Source organism: Schistocerca piceifrons, chromosome 11 (genome assembly GCF_021461385.2).
Source record: "Schistocerca piceifrons isolate TAMUIC-IGC-003096 chromosome 11, iqSchPice1.1, whole genome shotgun sequence".
NCBI classification, from domain to species: domain Eukaryota; kingdom Metazoa; phylum Arthropoda; class Insecta; order Orthoptera; family Acrididae; genus Schistocerca; species Schistocerca piceifrons.
Genome location: NC_060148.1, coordinates 1,111,535 through 1,128,640, shown reverse-complemented (window position 1 = coordinate 1,128,640; position 17,106 = coordinate 1,111,535). Strand labels below are relative to the sequence as shown.

The following is a 17,106-nucleotide window of genomic DNA, read 5'->3' as shown; positions in this document are numbered from 1 at the left end:
TTTATTACTCACTAAACGTGTTCTGTTTGTGCGATAAAACTTCATCAGACGTGACATTTTAATCCATTACTTCTCTTTCGTTAACTGATTTGCAATGCATTTTGCGTATAATATGCACGTAAACCACTGAATCTGCCTGCAAATTATATGAGTGCACGAGACGTGGTTCAGGTGGTGTGACATCGTAAGCTCCGAGATGTGTTAGAAAATGGCTTTTGCGTACCCGCACTGTATTAGTCGAGTGTTGGATAATAAGAGCAGTTAGTGACTTGCACCGAAATTAAACGTGACTTCGAACCTTTTTTAAACTGATTCTCTGTTGCACGCTTAATGTCAGATACGTAACACGTGAACCCGTCTGCACAGTAATTAGAAGTTGCGAGCCATTTCATACACGGGAGCTCGGCTTTTTAGAGAGTTGCGGCCCTGAGGTTTTCTGGTCTAATGCAAACTGATCAGCACAAGGTCCTGTAGTTCTTTTTTTAACATACAGGAAACTCTTGTGACCGATATTGTAGTGTGTGCGTGCGTGTTTGAAAACCGTTCAGGAATTGCGAGTGCTCGCTGACGGATGTAGATATGCACGTCAGGAGCTGCAGTGAGAGGTAAATGCACGAGGGAACGGGCATAACATTGGGAGAATGGACAGGCGGCAGGCAGGGAGCCGGAGCAAAGGACTCCTCTGGCGAACTGTCGAGGGGAGTGTCACGCGGGGAAAGGGGGTGGGGGGGTGGGTGTGCGTGGCCAGTCGGAGGGGAGGGGAGGTCGCGACTGATGTGTCCAGTGTAGATGGACAGCTTACAGAGTGTGTCACTTTGTGCGGGTCGGACGTTCCTAGCGGGAAAGAGAACTGATTAATTTTAAACGTTATACGCTTTAATTACATATGGCGAACACAGAGGATTGTAGCTTCAAAGTTTTCCTTAAAACTGGTTGTGAAATAGAGCCTCGGGAAGTTAGAAATTGGTGGAAAATTCGGAACGCAATACACTATACGATGAAAATTATATGGACTGCTATTAGTGGATAGATATGTCTGCTGTATCGACCCTTCACCTTGAACCGTGCTGTAGACACTTTTGGTAAGGTGTCAGTGTCTGTCTCTCAGAGAAACTGGAGACGGTACCGATTCCAGACACTGGGGTCTGGAGCCGAGTAGACACTGTGACTCGTCCCGAAGGTGTATGTCGGGACCCGAGTCGTGCCGGTCCATTTCGTAAATGTTTATTTTATTTGAAGAATCGATTTGCAGACGGTGTTTTTTGTCACTTCCTGGCAGATTCGGGCTGTGTGCCGGACCGGGCCTCGAACTCGGGACCTTTGCCTTTCGCGGACAAGTGCTCTACCGACCGAGCTTCCCGAGCACGACTCACGACCCGTCCTCACAAAAAAAAAATGGTTCAAATGGCTCTGACCACTATGGGACTTAACATCTGAGGTCATGAGTCCCCTAGAACTTAGAACTAGTTAAACCTAACTAACCTAAGGACATCACACACACATCCATGCCCGTGGCAGGATTCGAACCTGCGACCGTAGCAGTGGGGCGGCTCCGGACTGAGCGCCTAGAACCGCCAGACCACCGCGGCCGGCCCCGTCCTCACAGTTCGCCTCTAGTTCTGCAAGGTTCGCAGGAGAGCTTCTGTGAAAGGTAGGATGTGATACACTGGCAGAACTGAAGCCGTGAGGACGGGTTACCGGTCGTGCTCGGGTAGCTCGGTCGGTAGAGAACGTTCCCGGAAAAGGCAAAAGTCCCGTGTTGTAGTCTCGTTTCGGCACACAGTTTTAATGTGCCAGGAAGTTTCACATCGGCGCACACTCCGCTGCAGAGTGAAAATTTCATTGCGGTGTTTTGTGACGCGCTGCGCTGTCGCGCCGCTGCACTGAATTACTGCCTACAAACTTTTCCTCCACCGTACACACTACACGGCACTGTAAAGTGTGTTCGTATCCTTCCACGTTTACTGTAGCGTGACGGGGACCGTGCCGTAGTCGGGGAAGAAGCGTTCGCTTACCGTGAGACCACCACCTCCGTACTTCTCTCTCGGCACTACACGTAACGGCAGGCAACTTTCTCACCGATCGCGAACCTTCCCGTCGGACTGCCTCGGCGTACGGCACGATCGAACACTTCAGAACTCTCGCTTCCAGTCGCTCTGTACACGACCCCGAGCGCCACTCGGCGCTGGCTACAGACGAGGAGAGGGCTGGTGGGTCGCGCCGTACCCCGCCGTGTACGGTCATTGTGCCAGTTCTACTGCGACCACCCTCCGCAGTGTTAGACCGTCACCGTCTCTCTGCACGAAGACTGCACCGTCTCAGTTTGGAAGACGCTCCTTCGCACTTCCACCTCGCGGTCCGATTGCAGACTGTCGTCTTCGGCAGCTGTGTAGGAGGGTCGGAATGTCTCCGACAGATTTGTTACTCGGGTGACACGCGACGACCGGTAGCCGAGCTGTCGTCCTAACTCGGGATCCACAGTTTTGTGGATTGCTAGGCCCTTTGGCAGAAAAGTGGCCTCTTTGATAAAAGCCAGTGTTCCCCCTTTTTACAGTGGTGTTTTTACATAAATTCTTTAAAAAAAGGCATTTATGTAATTTGAATGCTCCTACTGTCAGCTGTCTGTGTACAGGGACAACCAGAATCTGTTTAATAAAAAAAATCAGGATTATGCGGAATTAGCATTGCTTAGTGGCAATGAGAACAATTAATACAGAATTCATCTCCCCTAGTCCAAATATTGTGATAAATCGTGAAAGTTGTGTACTTTGTTTTTAAGTATTCAGCGGTTTTCATTTTCCTGCTCTTTTTGCACTGGCAACCTGTTATAGACTGTTGCTAGAGAATATAAAATTCCGTTCTGAACCCAAAAGAGGTATGCACAAGCTACACAGAAATTCTCTACTTTGGATACTGATATTGTGAACTGCTGAATTCACCCATATCCACTATTGTTATTAACCACAAATACCATTAATGACTGTAGTACACACCGAATTTCTCAGATTCTTGCATTCTCGGAAGCTAGTCCGCCCCACGTACCTGGTGGGACAATTTTCGGGACAGGTGCGGTACCCGTCAGAAGGGTCTTACTTTTTAGGAGCTACCTTTTCTCTGTATACGAGTCTCCGGTCAAGATTCTGTTTAATAAAGAACACTTGCTTTATCTCTTTTGTCCTTAGCTTTTTGCCTACTTTCCTTGAAATTGTGCCAAATTTGTAAGAATCCCTAGGTCCCCTAACAGGTTTCGGTAAGATGTTCAGTTACCAACTTTCCACAATATTTTTATTGCACGCTTCTGCCGAACGAACACTTTTTACGCCACAGCTGCAGTGTCCGAGTAGATTACGTCAGAGGACCGTGCGCACTACCGTTTCCCCCACTATTCGTGTTTTGAAAATGTCTCGTAGGTGGCCACCGTTGTTACCGTAGGAATCTTTCTGATTCCCACACAATTGTTTGTAGATGTGTAGTGTACAGCCTGTGTTTTGTGTCAACTGCGGCAGTGTACTGCCGAGAGGTAACTCCGGTCGTCCGTTTCTGTTCGTCTGTGTTTCTCCTCAAAAAGGAAAGGCCGATTGTGCCCATTAAAAAGACAGTGCTCCCTGACCTGACTTTCCGGGTGCGTAAGGGGTGTCGCCGGAGTTTCTCACGATTGTCGTCACACCGGTAACTGCAGTTTTGTCTGTCGACGTAACCGCCGAGACAAACATTTGCTCAGTCACTCGTCTGTGGCAAATTTGAGAAGCCTTCATTGTCCCTAATGTTAGTCGACAGTTGGACGTATAGCCATTTCGTTTGAGTGCCACAAAACCTGCGTCACGTACAGTTTTGGCTTCAAATTATTGCGTAAAATTCTGTGAAAACTGCAACTGGACATTCCTGCTACTGCTGCAGTTTGTCACAGAACGCGTCGTACTGTCGGTTGCAGCATTTTGCCCCACCACCTCTGTGTGCCTCGCTGGAAATTTCAGCTCAAATGCACTTCCTGTCACTTCAGAGTTTCTCAACGGTAACCTGACGGCTCGTGCTAACAGTGCGGGTTCAGTCAGGGACTCAACGAGAGAGAGATTCCCGTGTAGCAGCGACGACACGATCGCCGTTATTGTAAAAGGTCGCCACGGCCCGACTCCGGCGCTCCGTGTCGTCAGATGGTGTACCGGCCTGAAATGTATTACAGACGTTTGGTGTTCCCAATAATGCCGTTCCACTTCTACAGACTAATTAAAACGGCCCGTGTCTCTGCCACAGCTGTGTTAGCTGTAATACCTCAGTTTCAGTTTTGTCAGTTACCGTAGGATACCGTACGTTGGCACGATTTTACAGAAATTGGGCAAAAAGCTAAGGACAAAAAAGATAATGCAAGTGTTTTTTATTCCACAGAATCTGACCAGATAGTTGTACACGGAGAGAAGGTAGCTGGTGAAAAGTAGGACCCTACTGGTGCACCTCACACCTGTTGCGACAATTGTCCCACCGGGTGTGTGCGGCAGGCTGCAGAGGGCTTGGCATTAGTTTCTGACAACATCAGAATCTGAGGAATTCAGTGTGTACTGCTTTAGGTAACCATTTCACAATTCTACCACTGTGTAACAGGTTTAGAAGTCTGACACAGAAAAGTAGAGCAGCAAACCTGAAACATTGTGGAAGAGATTTAAACTACACGGGGTCTAAAGCTGTACCCCCGATGCACACTCTACGCCGGGTGGCGTCGAGACATCGTAGTTCACTACCTAACTGCGATAGCCTCGAGAGGACGCGATGTCTTAGTTTTTCGACTGTTCGGCTATCGATCCTGAGCTTGTCGTTATATGCTCTCGCATCTGGTCTATTTGGTTTTAAGAATTTTTTTTATGTAGCAGTATTTTATTGTCTGTACGGTTGTGCCGCGTAACGGGAGTCTCGACCGTTTGTACGATATTTGGATATGCGCGTAAATGTTAGTAACTTCTTGTCCTACGGTGCCCTCTGTGACACGCACGCCCTGCACGGCGAGGCAGTCGGACCGGACCGTGGCTGTCCGCCACTTCCCGGTACGGAGTGAGTGTTCTTAACTGTGGGCTTTCGACATTTCTACCTGGGGCTTGTTACTTTTTTGTCTTCTTATTTTACTCTCTTCGTTACAGGTAAATTTTCATTTAACGTGTCAGTTTTTCAACTAGTCGAATATTGCAGTGCCCGTGTCCAGAATTACGTGCAACGTTCCTTGTGACGTGCGTGCTCGTCCGAAGGACCGGGCTCTGTGTCGGCTGCAGCCTTTGTTGTATGTGCGTAATGAAATGTGTCCGCAGTTGTGAATACGGACAGTGGAATGACGACAGTGAAAATGGTGTGCCAGACAGGGACTCGAATCCGCATTTACCACTTACTGCGAGCGGCCGCCTTACCGTTAAGCTGTCCGAGCACGCTTTACGGCCAGACTCGGAAAGTTCCACGTTTCGTCCGCCGTGTGTCTACAACCTGGACTCTTATTACGTCGCTTGCAGTTGGCATCGACGAGAAAATATTTGCAGCTAATTTCTCAGGTCATCTCGTGGACATTTTGCGAGTGTGTGTGGGAGGAAATAATATGTGCCCGGCCCCAGTAGGAATGTACGTTCTCTCGGGTTTTCAGCAGTAAACCTACCCCCGTCACAGAACGCCTCTCTTTCGGCACCTGCCGTCGGCGTCGGTCGATCGTCTCCGTAGATCTCTCTCACTGACTAAACGACCCCTCGACACGATGGGGTGTCCTTCGTCGGATCTTCTTCTCTCTCCTCTGAATCCGTCGTGGTGAAGGTCCCAGGCTAATAAGCAGTACTCGGAAACTGATCTCGGCGAGTGTTCCGTAAGCTACTACTTTCGTGCACCAGTTACATTTCCTAAAGATTCCCCGATGCATCTCAGCCTCGCACGTGCCTTTGTGCGTAGCGGCAACGACAACTCTTTATCAGCTGTGTGAATCGGTTTTATTTAGTCGAATCTGGTTTCGGAGATGCAGACCGCCACCTTCGGGCCGCTCTGCAGCACACTAGTACTGCGGTCGAGCTTTTGATGGCCACCGTCGCCGTACCTCTAGAAAAAGGAGCGGAGACCACTGACGTCTGCCAAACTTGGAGATTTGTGGCGCATCTGAGATACAGTAACCATACTGAACGAAAGCACGACCGTACTACGCCGAAATGGCAAAAGTCTCGGGGTGCCTCCCGACACTGCGCCGGACCTCCGTTTGCCCGGCACGGTGCGACAACTCGGCGTGCCGCAGACTCGTCAAATGGTCGGGACTCCCCTACAGAAATACACAGCTGTCTACTGTGAAGGTGTTGCCGGTGCAGGGTTTTGCGTACGAATTGACCTTCGATTGTGCCCCGTAAATGTTGGACGGGATTCGGGTCGGCAATGTGGGTGGCGATATCGTTTGCCGAATCGCCCGGGCTGTTCTTCGAACCCGACTCGATCGATCGTGGCCCTGTGGCGTGGCTCTGTGTCATCTGTAAAAATTTCCGTCATTGTTTGGCAACGGGACGTCCGTAACCACTTCCGGTCAGTGATCGGTTCTGTCGGACCAGAGGACCCAGTCCAGTCCGTATAAACACAGTGCACACCATTACGGAGTCATCACCAGGTTGGACAGCGTCTTTTTGACAGCTCCGATCCACAAGTTGGTCGTGTCTGTGCCACACGAACCCTACCTTGGGCTCTTGCCGACTGAAATCGAGACTTGTCCGACCGGGCAACAGTCCGGGGTCCGGCAGGTGCGGTCAGGAGCCCAGGAGACGCACTGCAGGCGACGTCGTGTCGCCGCCGAGGGCGCTCGCGCCGTCTGTCTGCTGCCGCAGCCCTCCCGACGGATACGCTCGTCGTGTGTCCCACACTGATTTCTGTGGTTACTTCGTGCAGTGTTACTTTTCTGTTACCACTGAAGCTCTACACGACTGCTGTCGGTCGTGAAGTAGAGGCCCTCAGTCACCGTGTTGTCGGTGGTGAGAGGTGTTGCCGGGAATTTGGTATTCTCGGCACAGTAGTGACACTGTGGTACTCGGAATATGCCGTTCCCAAATGATTTCGGACACGGAATGTCCCACGCTTTCCAACTCCGTCTACTATTCCGCGTTAAAAGTCTTCTAGTCCCTGTCGTGTGACCGGAATCGTGTCAGAAATCTTCCCACGCGAATCACCTGAGCACGAATGGTTGCTCCGCAAATGCCCCGGCCCTTTTACAGGTCGCGCACGCCTTCCTACTGCCCCCTGTATGTGCGCACATCACTGTCCCGTCATTTTGTCACCTTAGTGTGTGTGTTGCAGAGGGGCCCGAAACTAGTCGATTGGATTGGAAAAAACAGTCGCAATGAAATAAAAATAATACACACAGCCGATGGAGTTGTTATTGCGACACGCAAATTAAAATAAATGTTGTCCCATTATCCATTAAAATTTGGATTTTCACAAATAGCGTCTGCCTTTCCTACTACTTGTTTTACGAGATCATTCCGTGAAGGTTGCACTGGATTGTACCTCATCTTTTATAAATAAAGATGATGTATCTGTCTGTGTCTTGCGTGGAGATCTTTGGTGTGCACATCTCTTTGTCGTTCCTGTGCAATGATTTGTAAAGACGAAAAAAATGATTAACTACTGTAACGATTAAATACTGTGTAAGAAGAGTACGGAAGCAAAGGAAGTTCGTGCCGATTTTAAGAACGTACTGGGGACTCTAGAGTCTTCGTATTCTGCTGTTAGCAATCGAACAAATAAGTTTAAATTTGGTCCCGACAGCTCCGATGACGATTTGGGCAGTGGTCAGCTGGGTGAGCCACTAGCCCAGAAATTGTTGTGAATGTGCATAAAGTAGTCACGGAGGCTGGCAGAGTGAAAGGGTGAGGTACTGTCGAGGCTGTACAGATACTGCCGAATGCGCACCGTGGATTTTAACAGTGGAATTGAATACGATAATGTTATCTGCTAGACTGCTGCCGCTGCTCGTAATTCGAGATCAGAAGCGCGTCCGAACGGAAGTATCCGAACCATGTTTAACCGATTTTCAGCTCAATTGACAAGTTTTTTTCCACCAGTTTGTGACTGCAGATCAAACTTCGGTCCACTGCCGTACACGAGAGACGAGACAGCAGGGCAAAAAAAAAAGCAAAAGCGATACGGCCGGCCAGCAAAATTCGTGGTGTCACCTTTCTGGGGTGTGACGAGAATTCTGCTGATAGATTATCTTCCCACTAATCAAACAATTATAGATTTCTTCCCACTAGTCAAACAATTACAGGTCACTACTACACTAACCTTCTATACAGACTACAGAGAAAGAGAGACAAAAAAGGCTAGGTATTGTGAGGGAGAAAGTCGTTTTTGTCAATACGTCGTGTGCCGACACACTCGTGTCGTAGTCGTGGCAAAAATATGTGAACTGAGATACGGAATTATGCCGCACCCGCCTTATTCGGCCGAGTTGCCTCCGTCGGACTTCCGTCTCTTCGGAGAGCTCAAAATTTTCCTCAGTGGGTGGAGAATCATTTCGAATAAGGAACTGACTGCCAAAGCTGACGGATATTTTGCAGGTACAGAGAAAACTAACTTTAGAGATGGGATCGAGACGTGAGAACGTTGCCAGGCCGAGTTTGTTAGTGTACTGGGACACGACGGTGAAAAATAAAGTTTCACTGAGGCAAGATGTTTCTTTCTATTCCGTTACAAGAACTTTTCAAATTACCCTCCTGTTATACATTTAAGGTCAGCTGCCAGTTCACGGCAGGGTGCAGACACTCCTGCCTTCTTGCCGACGGCGTCATCTCCAAGTAGCCTCGTGGAGCTTCCAAAATTTTCTGGTAGATGATTTATTTGTATGTACTGTAAACAGTAACAGCCCTATTACACTTTGACGGCCTACTTCTGGAATTACCTTAAGAGTGACGTGTTCAGAATCAGTCAAAAATTTGCCCCCCGCCTCCCCCCTCCAACTGGACGGCAATACGGGATGGTGCCCAAATGTCTTCCCAAAGTCGAGGAACTTGACACCGACCTGAGCGACATTGTATGGAGCGCTGCAGAGCTCGTCCAGGACCAGAGGGAGCTGAGTTTCACAAGATCTCTGTTTGCAGAATTCGTGTTTTTATGGAGGAGATTTCTGTTCTCTAAAAATTAGGACTGGCCAAATGATACTCACATTCGAATGGGCTCGAGTTTTCCCAGTATACCGCAGCATTCGATATAGTATCCAGCTCGTTTGAACAGCCGTGTGAAATTTGACTAGCGTGGCTCAAGTGTGAGGGATGTAATCTCCCCCCTCCTTTCTAATTGCAGGTGTTGTCCACATTAGTCTTTTATGAAGATTTGTGAGAAGCAACTTATCTTTTCACCTAGAGTTGACTCCAGCTCTTGTCTAGGGGTATGATTCTTGAAGCTGAAATTCTCACGTTTTAGGTCCTCGTGGTTGATTTGTTCTAAATAAATTTGAAGATTGTTGTTGCAGAATTTTGGTTGTTACGTTTATATATATTGTCACATTTTAGTATATCATACAGTCTTTTGATTTTTCACATTAACAAACCCGAAATTACATTGTTCGCACAAAATACAAAAACATGTCCGGTCACATCAGAGGTATGCTTACTACTGACTCACTCAGCAGAAATAACTGTATTCCAAAGGGTTTACAATTTTTCCTGACAAATAAATTTCTATTAGTTTCAATTATTATTTCATACATGAATCCAGTACTAAATTGCGTAATTAATAGTAGAAATTTTAAGTGTGCGAAATAATTCGTAATTTCAGATGATTCTATAATAATAATAATTAATAATAATAATTTAACTGTACATTCAGAACTAGTACTTATTGATCAGAACATCCAAAATGAAGTAATTCCTTTTCATAAAATTTAGCTTGATATACAACATACTGTGTATAAAATTATATAGTTTTCAGAAAAGCAGCTGAGGCAATATTGACCTGTCCAAAATTCGAAGAATAATACTGGTATCGACAACTACTGTTAGGGAAAAGTTATGCTAGACGAGGATGTCCCAGTACGACGAGAGACTGTTGTGTTTGAACAAATTTACAAGTTCTCATAAAGAATGGATATATTAACATATATGCTCATTTTGATGTGAAGGTAACATAGACACAAAATGTCCTCGAAAAATATTGCTTGACTGAAACTAGTATAATACTTTCTTCGTTTATAACAGAACATAATGTTTTACCAAGTGAGTTGCAAATAAGTAATTCAGTCCCAGTTCATATATTAGAATAACAATTAAAAACTTCAGTACATTTTAATCAACCTGAAAACAAGGTGGTAACATTCAGACGAATCGGCGAAGAAAATTATTCAACAATCAAATGCCAAAAAACGAAACGTATTGTAACAAAGTGGCTAATTTTGTGGCACGACAGCAAGACCCGTCGTGGTAACATTACCGTTAGACATTACAAGGTAGTGGGATGAACAAAAGCTCCAGAACTGGACAGAATCGTGTTTGCAATCTTTTATTTATTTATTAGCTGCCATTGTTACACACGATCTGCACCCGATAAGATATTTCAGCACTGATTTCGTAGTAATTTTTGTTATTAAAATCCACAGCGCATTTTAAATTCTAAGACTGGTTGTTACGATAATACCGACAAAAGTCACTAGATGGCAGGTCGATCAAAAGATCGAACTGCACCTCAGATTTCCCAAACTGTGACGTAAACTGTTCGAACAGTCAGTCGTGTTGGAACACGGCCATACCAAAAATATCCTAATATGTTACCATAACGTGTATCGTATTTCTACAAGAGACTGGTGTGAGCAATATAGGCGTACATCCTGCAACGACCTGCACTTTTTCCCCACGTGCTAGGTACCTTGTGTTACTGTACTGACACGAGATAAATTAGTCGTAGAAGCGTAGCGAGTTCTTTTGCGTAATTTGTGTACGCCATTACAGCTCTTTCAGCATTCCCAGATGCCTTTGCACAACTAAGCAGCTTTAATCATCTTTCTATTCTGCAGTCACTTGTCATTGTCTGCCATTTTGGCATTTGTGTGACAATTGAAAGAGACTATATTATGATTTTCCACATTAAAACAGTTTCACAAGACCAAATTCAGTATTTTGCCCTGCTTTGTCATCTTCCATTTCGGTTCCAGTACAGTAACTGAGTGACAGAATCGACAATTTTGATCTGCTTACTGTTTGTACATAATACTGAAACTTATACAGGTCGGAAGTCAGATTTGTTGAAAAAACTTTTACTTTCAAAGCCATTGTTCTGCTTTGGCTCATTTTGCTTATTTAAATGTTTGTTTGTAAGCTAGGCTTCGACTTCGCATAAACCTGTTTGACAGTGTCAAGCGTTTTCGTAGCAAGTTTCTAACGCAGTACTATCGAACTGTGGTGGGCTTTTTCTGTCCGTCATAACCTCACACGGAACATACTCGTCTAGGGGATATTGATCAATGCTTTTGAATTTTATCGATTTGTGCTCCACATCTTCATCCTCACAGCCGAATATTTGGTGTCTACAACTCAAATAATCTTCAATTTTTACCCCATTACTGTCACTAAGCAAAAATATTTTTCTATCTTTCTTAACATTCCTCGACAGCACGGAGATAACCGATGTCTCCTGTTCGTTATCATATTTGAAAAATGCACTTCTGTCTGTAGCTGAGAGATCTAGGACATTACACGCAATTCATTTCTGTAATTATCTGCTCGAACAAATTTTTAGTTCACACTTTTGCAGTAAGACCGCCTCCGTAGCTGAATCGTCTGTAGCTCGGAAGGACCGGAGTTCGATTGCCGGTACCTCCTCAGATTTTCTCTCGGTACGGGTCCCACCTAGCCACTGTGAGGCCAGGTGAGGAGCTGCACAAATGAAGAAGCAGCGGGATTTGTCTGCCGGCAGGAAGCGACGACGCCGCCGACCGTGTGTCCGTCCCACTGCGCTAGGTCGCTCCTCGTACTCCCCGGTAAGCAGCAGGCGGGCGTTCGGAACAAACCCGAGGCCCAATCTGCAGGTGATGTTTGCATTACTTTACACTTTGGGAATAATGTCGTGCGAATCCCAGTCTCTGACACTATATTGCATTGCACGCCTCGCCCAAGCTGTAGTGCCCCCTGTAACGATAGCACGATCGTGAAACTTGTTCACGATATTCTGCAAGTTCTCTCTGACGTGCCCCCCCCCCCCCCACTATAGCTTGTCACATAGGTAGTCTATATAAGCATCAGAGTATCGTGTCTGACCCAGATTACCATATTATTGGTCAAATGTTTGCGTGTAATGAAATGGTGACACCCTATACATTATGCAGTGGGTTGCTCTCCGAGTCTGAATTTTCTTAGGCTAATGAAGAGTAGGAAATGTCAAATAGACCAGTGTGAGGTGTAGGTTTGCTTAATAATAAAAACAATATATTTATATAAATTGCTCGAGAGAGATCAGGACAATCGAGAAATAATTAATTGGTAATTTGAGGGACAGGAAAACACTTCACAAACAGCTATCCACTTAAATGGAGTGTCAGAGAGTCCTCACTTCGAGGCAGGTCTAACAGTATCACATAAAAAGTTGCATTGGGACGATATGTAACTATCTTTTGAACCGAGCACTAAATTTTGAACATTTCGAGAACAGTTTTCTGAACTAAGCTTGAAAATTAAAATGAAAAAAAAAATAAATAAATAAAATAAAATATAAAAACCCCAATCAAATGTTTAGTGAAATGATATGTCTAAAACTAAGAAATATAATAAATTAGAGAAACATTTGACACACCTTTGAACAGTGCTCGAAATCTTGTAGAGCAAATGATATGTCAACCGAAATACACATTGTCTTTCCCGATATTTCGAGCATTCTCCATCAAAGAATTCGAGATAGCAAAATTGTTGACCTTTTCTTATACCTTCGGGTACAGACAACAGAAATCTGTCGAGGTCTGACGACGACACGGTGTGCGGTCTACATAATATATCGGGCAAATACCCTCTAGTATTCTTCAGAGTTATAAGTTAAACATCGAACTCTTGCTACGTGTGATTTTGAGCACGATTCGGGTGTGCGTCGGACGATTCTCTAGTCTATATTATTTCTTACTTTGACAGATCGATCCACAAAATATTTATTTATTTTTTAAATTTTTTCCACATTAATTTCGCCCCGTCGCCCTCAGGAGCCGTAGGACGTAGCGTCTCGGCGTAGTGTCGGCCGAGCGGAGCATGGAGACGGAGGCGGGGGCGGCGGCCGCCGGCAGCTCGGCCGCCGCGGCCGGCAGCTCGGGCACGCGGGTGCCGACGTCGATGCCGCCTTTCGACGCGCCGCCGGCGGGCGGCCCGGCGCGGAACCCGCCGCCGGCCCCCGAGGAGGCGGGGGCGGCGCCGCACGCGCGGACGCGGCTGCACGACATCGTCAAGGAGCTGGACCCGAACGAGCGGCTGTCGGACGAGGTGGAGGACGTGCTGCTGGAGCTGGCCGACGACTTCGTGGAGGCGACGGTGCGGGCCGCCTGCCTGTCGGCGCGCCACCGCCGCTCCGCCGTCGTGGAGGCCCGCGACGTGCAGCTGCACCTGGAGCGCCACTGGAACATGTGGCTGCCGGGCTTCGGCACGGAGGAGCTGCAGCCGTACGCCCCGGCTGCCGAGGGGGAGGCCCACCGCCGCCGCATGGAGCTCGTGCGCGAGGCCGCCGGCAAGTGACGGGGAGCGAGCAGGCTTTCGCTTCATTTTTTTACCGCAGTGGAAGTAGCGAAGAGCGAGTGACGGTAGACACCGAGAATGGCGGAGGGGTGTCCGGTGCGGTATTACAGTTCCGAGTGTGACGACGTTCGGGGAAGAGTGGTACGTTAGGAGCTCGTAATGTGTCCCCTACCCCCTTCTTCCACTGCGAGAGGACAAAACTTTGTAAGCTAAAAGAAATTGAGTCACGTACGTACACAGTGCCGCCTATTAGTGAAAGGAGCCCACTCTCGTGCGATATCGGACACGACTTTTTGCCTCGAATTCTTCGTTTGAGAAAACTGTAAACTCTTTGACGAGGCGTAACAGCTAGCTGCTACTCGAGTTGGCGAGGAGAAATTCGGAGTGCTGCCGGTAGGTGTGTGGAAAAGCGGAGGAAATGACTCTCTAGTTGTCGGAACTTCGACACTGTGGGTGGAGATAGATTGCCAGTTAACGTAAAGAAGATAAGTTCCGGACAGATACAATAAAAGGCACTCGCGTAAAACTTCCGGCCGCGGCCTTGATCGGCAAAAGAGCAACGCGGACCGTTCGTAACGCGGGCGAGCGCAGCTAGTGCACTTGTGGCCGTGAAGTCTGGCAGCTCTGACCGAGGTATCGGAGCCGGCAGCCGCGTGTGCGCAAGGCGAACCGGCTCGTGCTACTAGCTGTAACTTCCTTTCGAGTGGGGGACCTCGGTGACATCACAAAATTTTAGCAGTTCCTGTGCTGTTAGCGTGTAGAGAAATCGTAGACTGGAAGTTTTGTGCACACGCTTAACCTCTTTTATGTGTGGGACAAATTTTGTTCTCTTCCCTGGAATGGCAGAAACATTTATCAGTGGTAGCTTTTGTCATATATTTGTTGTTCTGTGTAATTTTTGTGTGTGTTCGTAAGATGTGCACGACTTGTAATTACTTAACGGGCATACTGTTTTAAAACACTGAAAAACATTTGGAGGACAGTTTCAGTTAAATATGTTTGACATTCTGGTCAAATACGAATAATAAGGTAATAATTGTTGTCAGTGTGTTGTGTTATATTTCCGAATTTTCATATTTCGTCCGAAGTTAAAAATTTTAAAACAAGTTATGAGATGCAGCAGTTGCTACCTAATTGAAATACAGAGTTTCCACAAAGTGTCTGACAACTTTAGACTTTAATTGTGTGGAAGTTATACTAGAAGGTAAGAATGTAGAAAACTTGTAAAATTTTGTTTTGTCATTTGTACACGTCATCTGCATCCCTACTGTCTCAAACATTCGGTCAGTATCGAATTTCTCTCCGGAAACACGCCAGAAACGTGTCAGATCGCACTGCAAATGCACGTCCCGAGTCCTCGGAGTCCGAACCTCGATACGGTAGACCCGGTCCTGTCGGGCGATTTGCGGTGGCCGCAGAGTCGGGCCGTTCGGAAACTTTCCACCTGCAAATTGGAAGATGTTTAGGGACTAGTAAAGAGATTAGAGTGGAGAATGAGTTATTTCGAACAGATCGGTAACACGACTGTGCGAGAGTCCACACCACACATCGACCTCGATACGCACTTTCGACTTCACGTCAACGTGACGACACTCGGATGGACGGTAGGATAGTTCATTTTGCCAGATATGTGAATAGTTCACCCACCGGAGAAAAAATCTTTTTGAAAAAGTTACTGTTCGTGTCAGTCACGGCTAGTGTCTACACTGAAAACTGTCGGAGCGTCAGTGCCTCGAGCAGCTGCACCTCGTAGCCATAAAGGTGTGACTTCTGAGGTGGAAATCTGTGCACCGTCGCTCGCGTCACCTCGGACTGCGGCCACTGTACGCAGGGATTTTGTCACGTTCCTCGCAAATACCTTACGTACCTGGTCCACGTTGCTGTCCGAAATAGACGAGTGACGATTTACACGTTTCTGTAAATCCGATGCGCCAAATGCGAAAATTGTCGTGGCAGTGGCTTCCTGCCGTACCGTGTCTGAACATTTTGCTGTGCTGCAGTATTGGAACAAACTACACGTCGAGGTGTCTCCTGTAGCGGCCACATTTTTTGCCAAATTTGCGGAACCCGAAAAATAAAATATAGCTTTGAATTGTTATCTCTCTCACATTGCAAAAAGATTGTTTACCTGTACTACTATATAAAGATAAGTCTTCGTTTAACACCGTTACCGAAAATCTCGAAGTTCTCGGACAGTTTTCTTCAAATTTTCACATGCCACTTTAATAAATGTTCAGACAGGCTACACATCTTTTAAATGGGAAATCCAGGTCGGAATAATGACAAGGATAGATTGCTACTCGCCACATAGTGGAGGAGCTGAATCGTAGATAGGCGTGTGTGTGTGTGTGTGTGTGTGTGTGTGTGTGTGTGTGTGTGTGTGTGTGTGTGTCCTTTTCATAATATTATCATTATTCTAGTATATAAAAATGTCTGTAATGCATAAAGGAGAAACATTTATAGCAAAAATCTCAAAGTTCTCGACTGATTTACTTCAAATGTTGCTGTACTCGCTATGAATACATTTAGTTTTGTTTCGTGCTCATCGCCAGTTTTAACTCTTGATAATAGGGCATTTAAACCATTAGACAAATTGTTTTTCTCATATACATTCTTTCAAACAAAAATTATATACACAACAGTGTGATGCTTTGTCCCCTTTCCTCACAGTCGGTTTTTACAGAAAATGGAAAAGGTTTATTTATTATAGATTATCAGCATACAATTAGAATACTACTTAAGATATTTTTAATTTGCAGTAACATTAAATGAGGCCTAAGATTAGAGAGAAACAGGGAGAGGATACGGTCGGGAGCGTCGATTGGTGAGGAGGAGGAAGTGGACGTAGAGAGGTGGAGGGGAGAAAGCGACTAGGATGTGTATCCAATTCTCATGTGTATTTAGCAATTGTGAAGCATTGTCACATTCATGTTTAGCAATTGTATAGCAGTGTCAGGTTCACTAGTCTAGTATAGTTCCAAAGTTAGTAAAGCATCAGTAAGAGGTGAGTATGGGGAGTGTGTCGCGCGCGCGCACACACACACACACACACACACACACACACACACACACACACACACACACACACACACACACAAACAAACCTGCCTCCCTCATGGTATACAACCAGCCTACCTGTGCCTCATATTTCTTACCAGCCAACTGTGTATAGTGTGCTCCACTCTCAAGAGGATGTACCGGAACAAAGGCATCTGGGTTGCTTAATGCATTTTCATTCGTCATGGTGTTTCCAACACTAACATTATCAGATTAAAACTTCTGCACATGTACAATGGTTGTTCTGGAACTAATGCCTCCTGTAGTTTTGTGTTGGGTGAGGCCTGATTCAGATTGTGTCATAGAAGAACTTACTTGCTGCAGATGTCCTGTCATTTTCACTGTCCTGTGACTGACGGCAACA

General features: G+C 46.4%; 1 protein-coding gene and 1 long non-coding RNA gene across 2 annotated transcripts in view; both read left to right on the top strand.

Annotated features, from left to right (window-relative positions):
* Positions 1–13,274, top strand: part of LOC124720420 — a 41,347-nt gene extending 28,073 nt beyond the window's left edge. Inside the window, exon 3 of the long non-coding RNA XR_007006153.1 lies at positions 13,163–13,274. This is a non-coding gene — a long non-coding RNA (uncharacterized LOC124720420). The remainder of the gene's footprint in view (positions 1–13,162) is intronic.
* A 15-nt stretch (positions 13,275–13,289) lies between these two features.
* On the top strand, positions 13,290–14,853 carry LOC124720180 (transcription initiation factor TFIID subunit 12-like). Its single transcript, XM_047245505.1, has one exon. It carries the CDS (start codon positions 13,290–13,292, stop codon positions 13,683–13,685), a length of 396 nt encoding a protein of 131 aa, XP_047101461.1. The 3' UTR covers positions 13,686–14,853.
* The last annotated feature ends 2,253 nt before the right edge of the window (positions 14,854–17,106 follow it).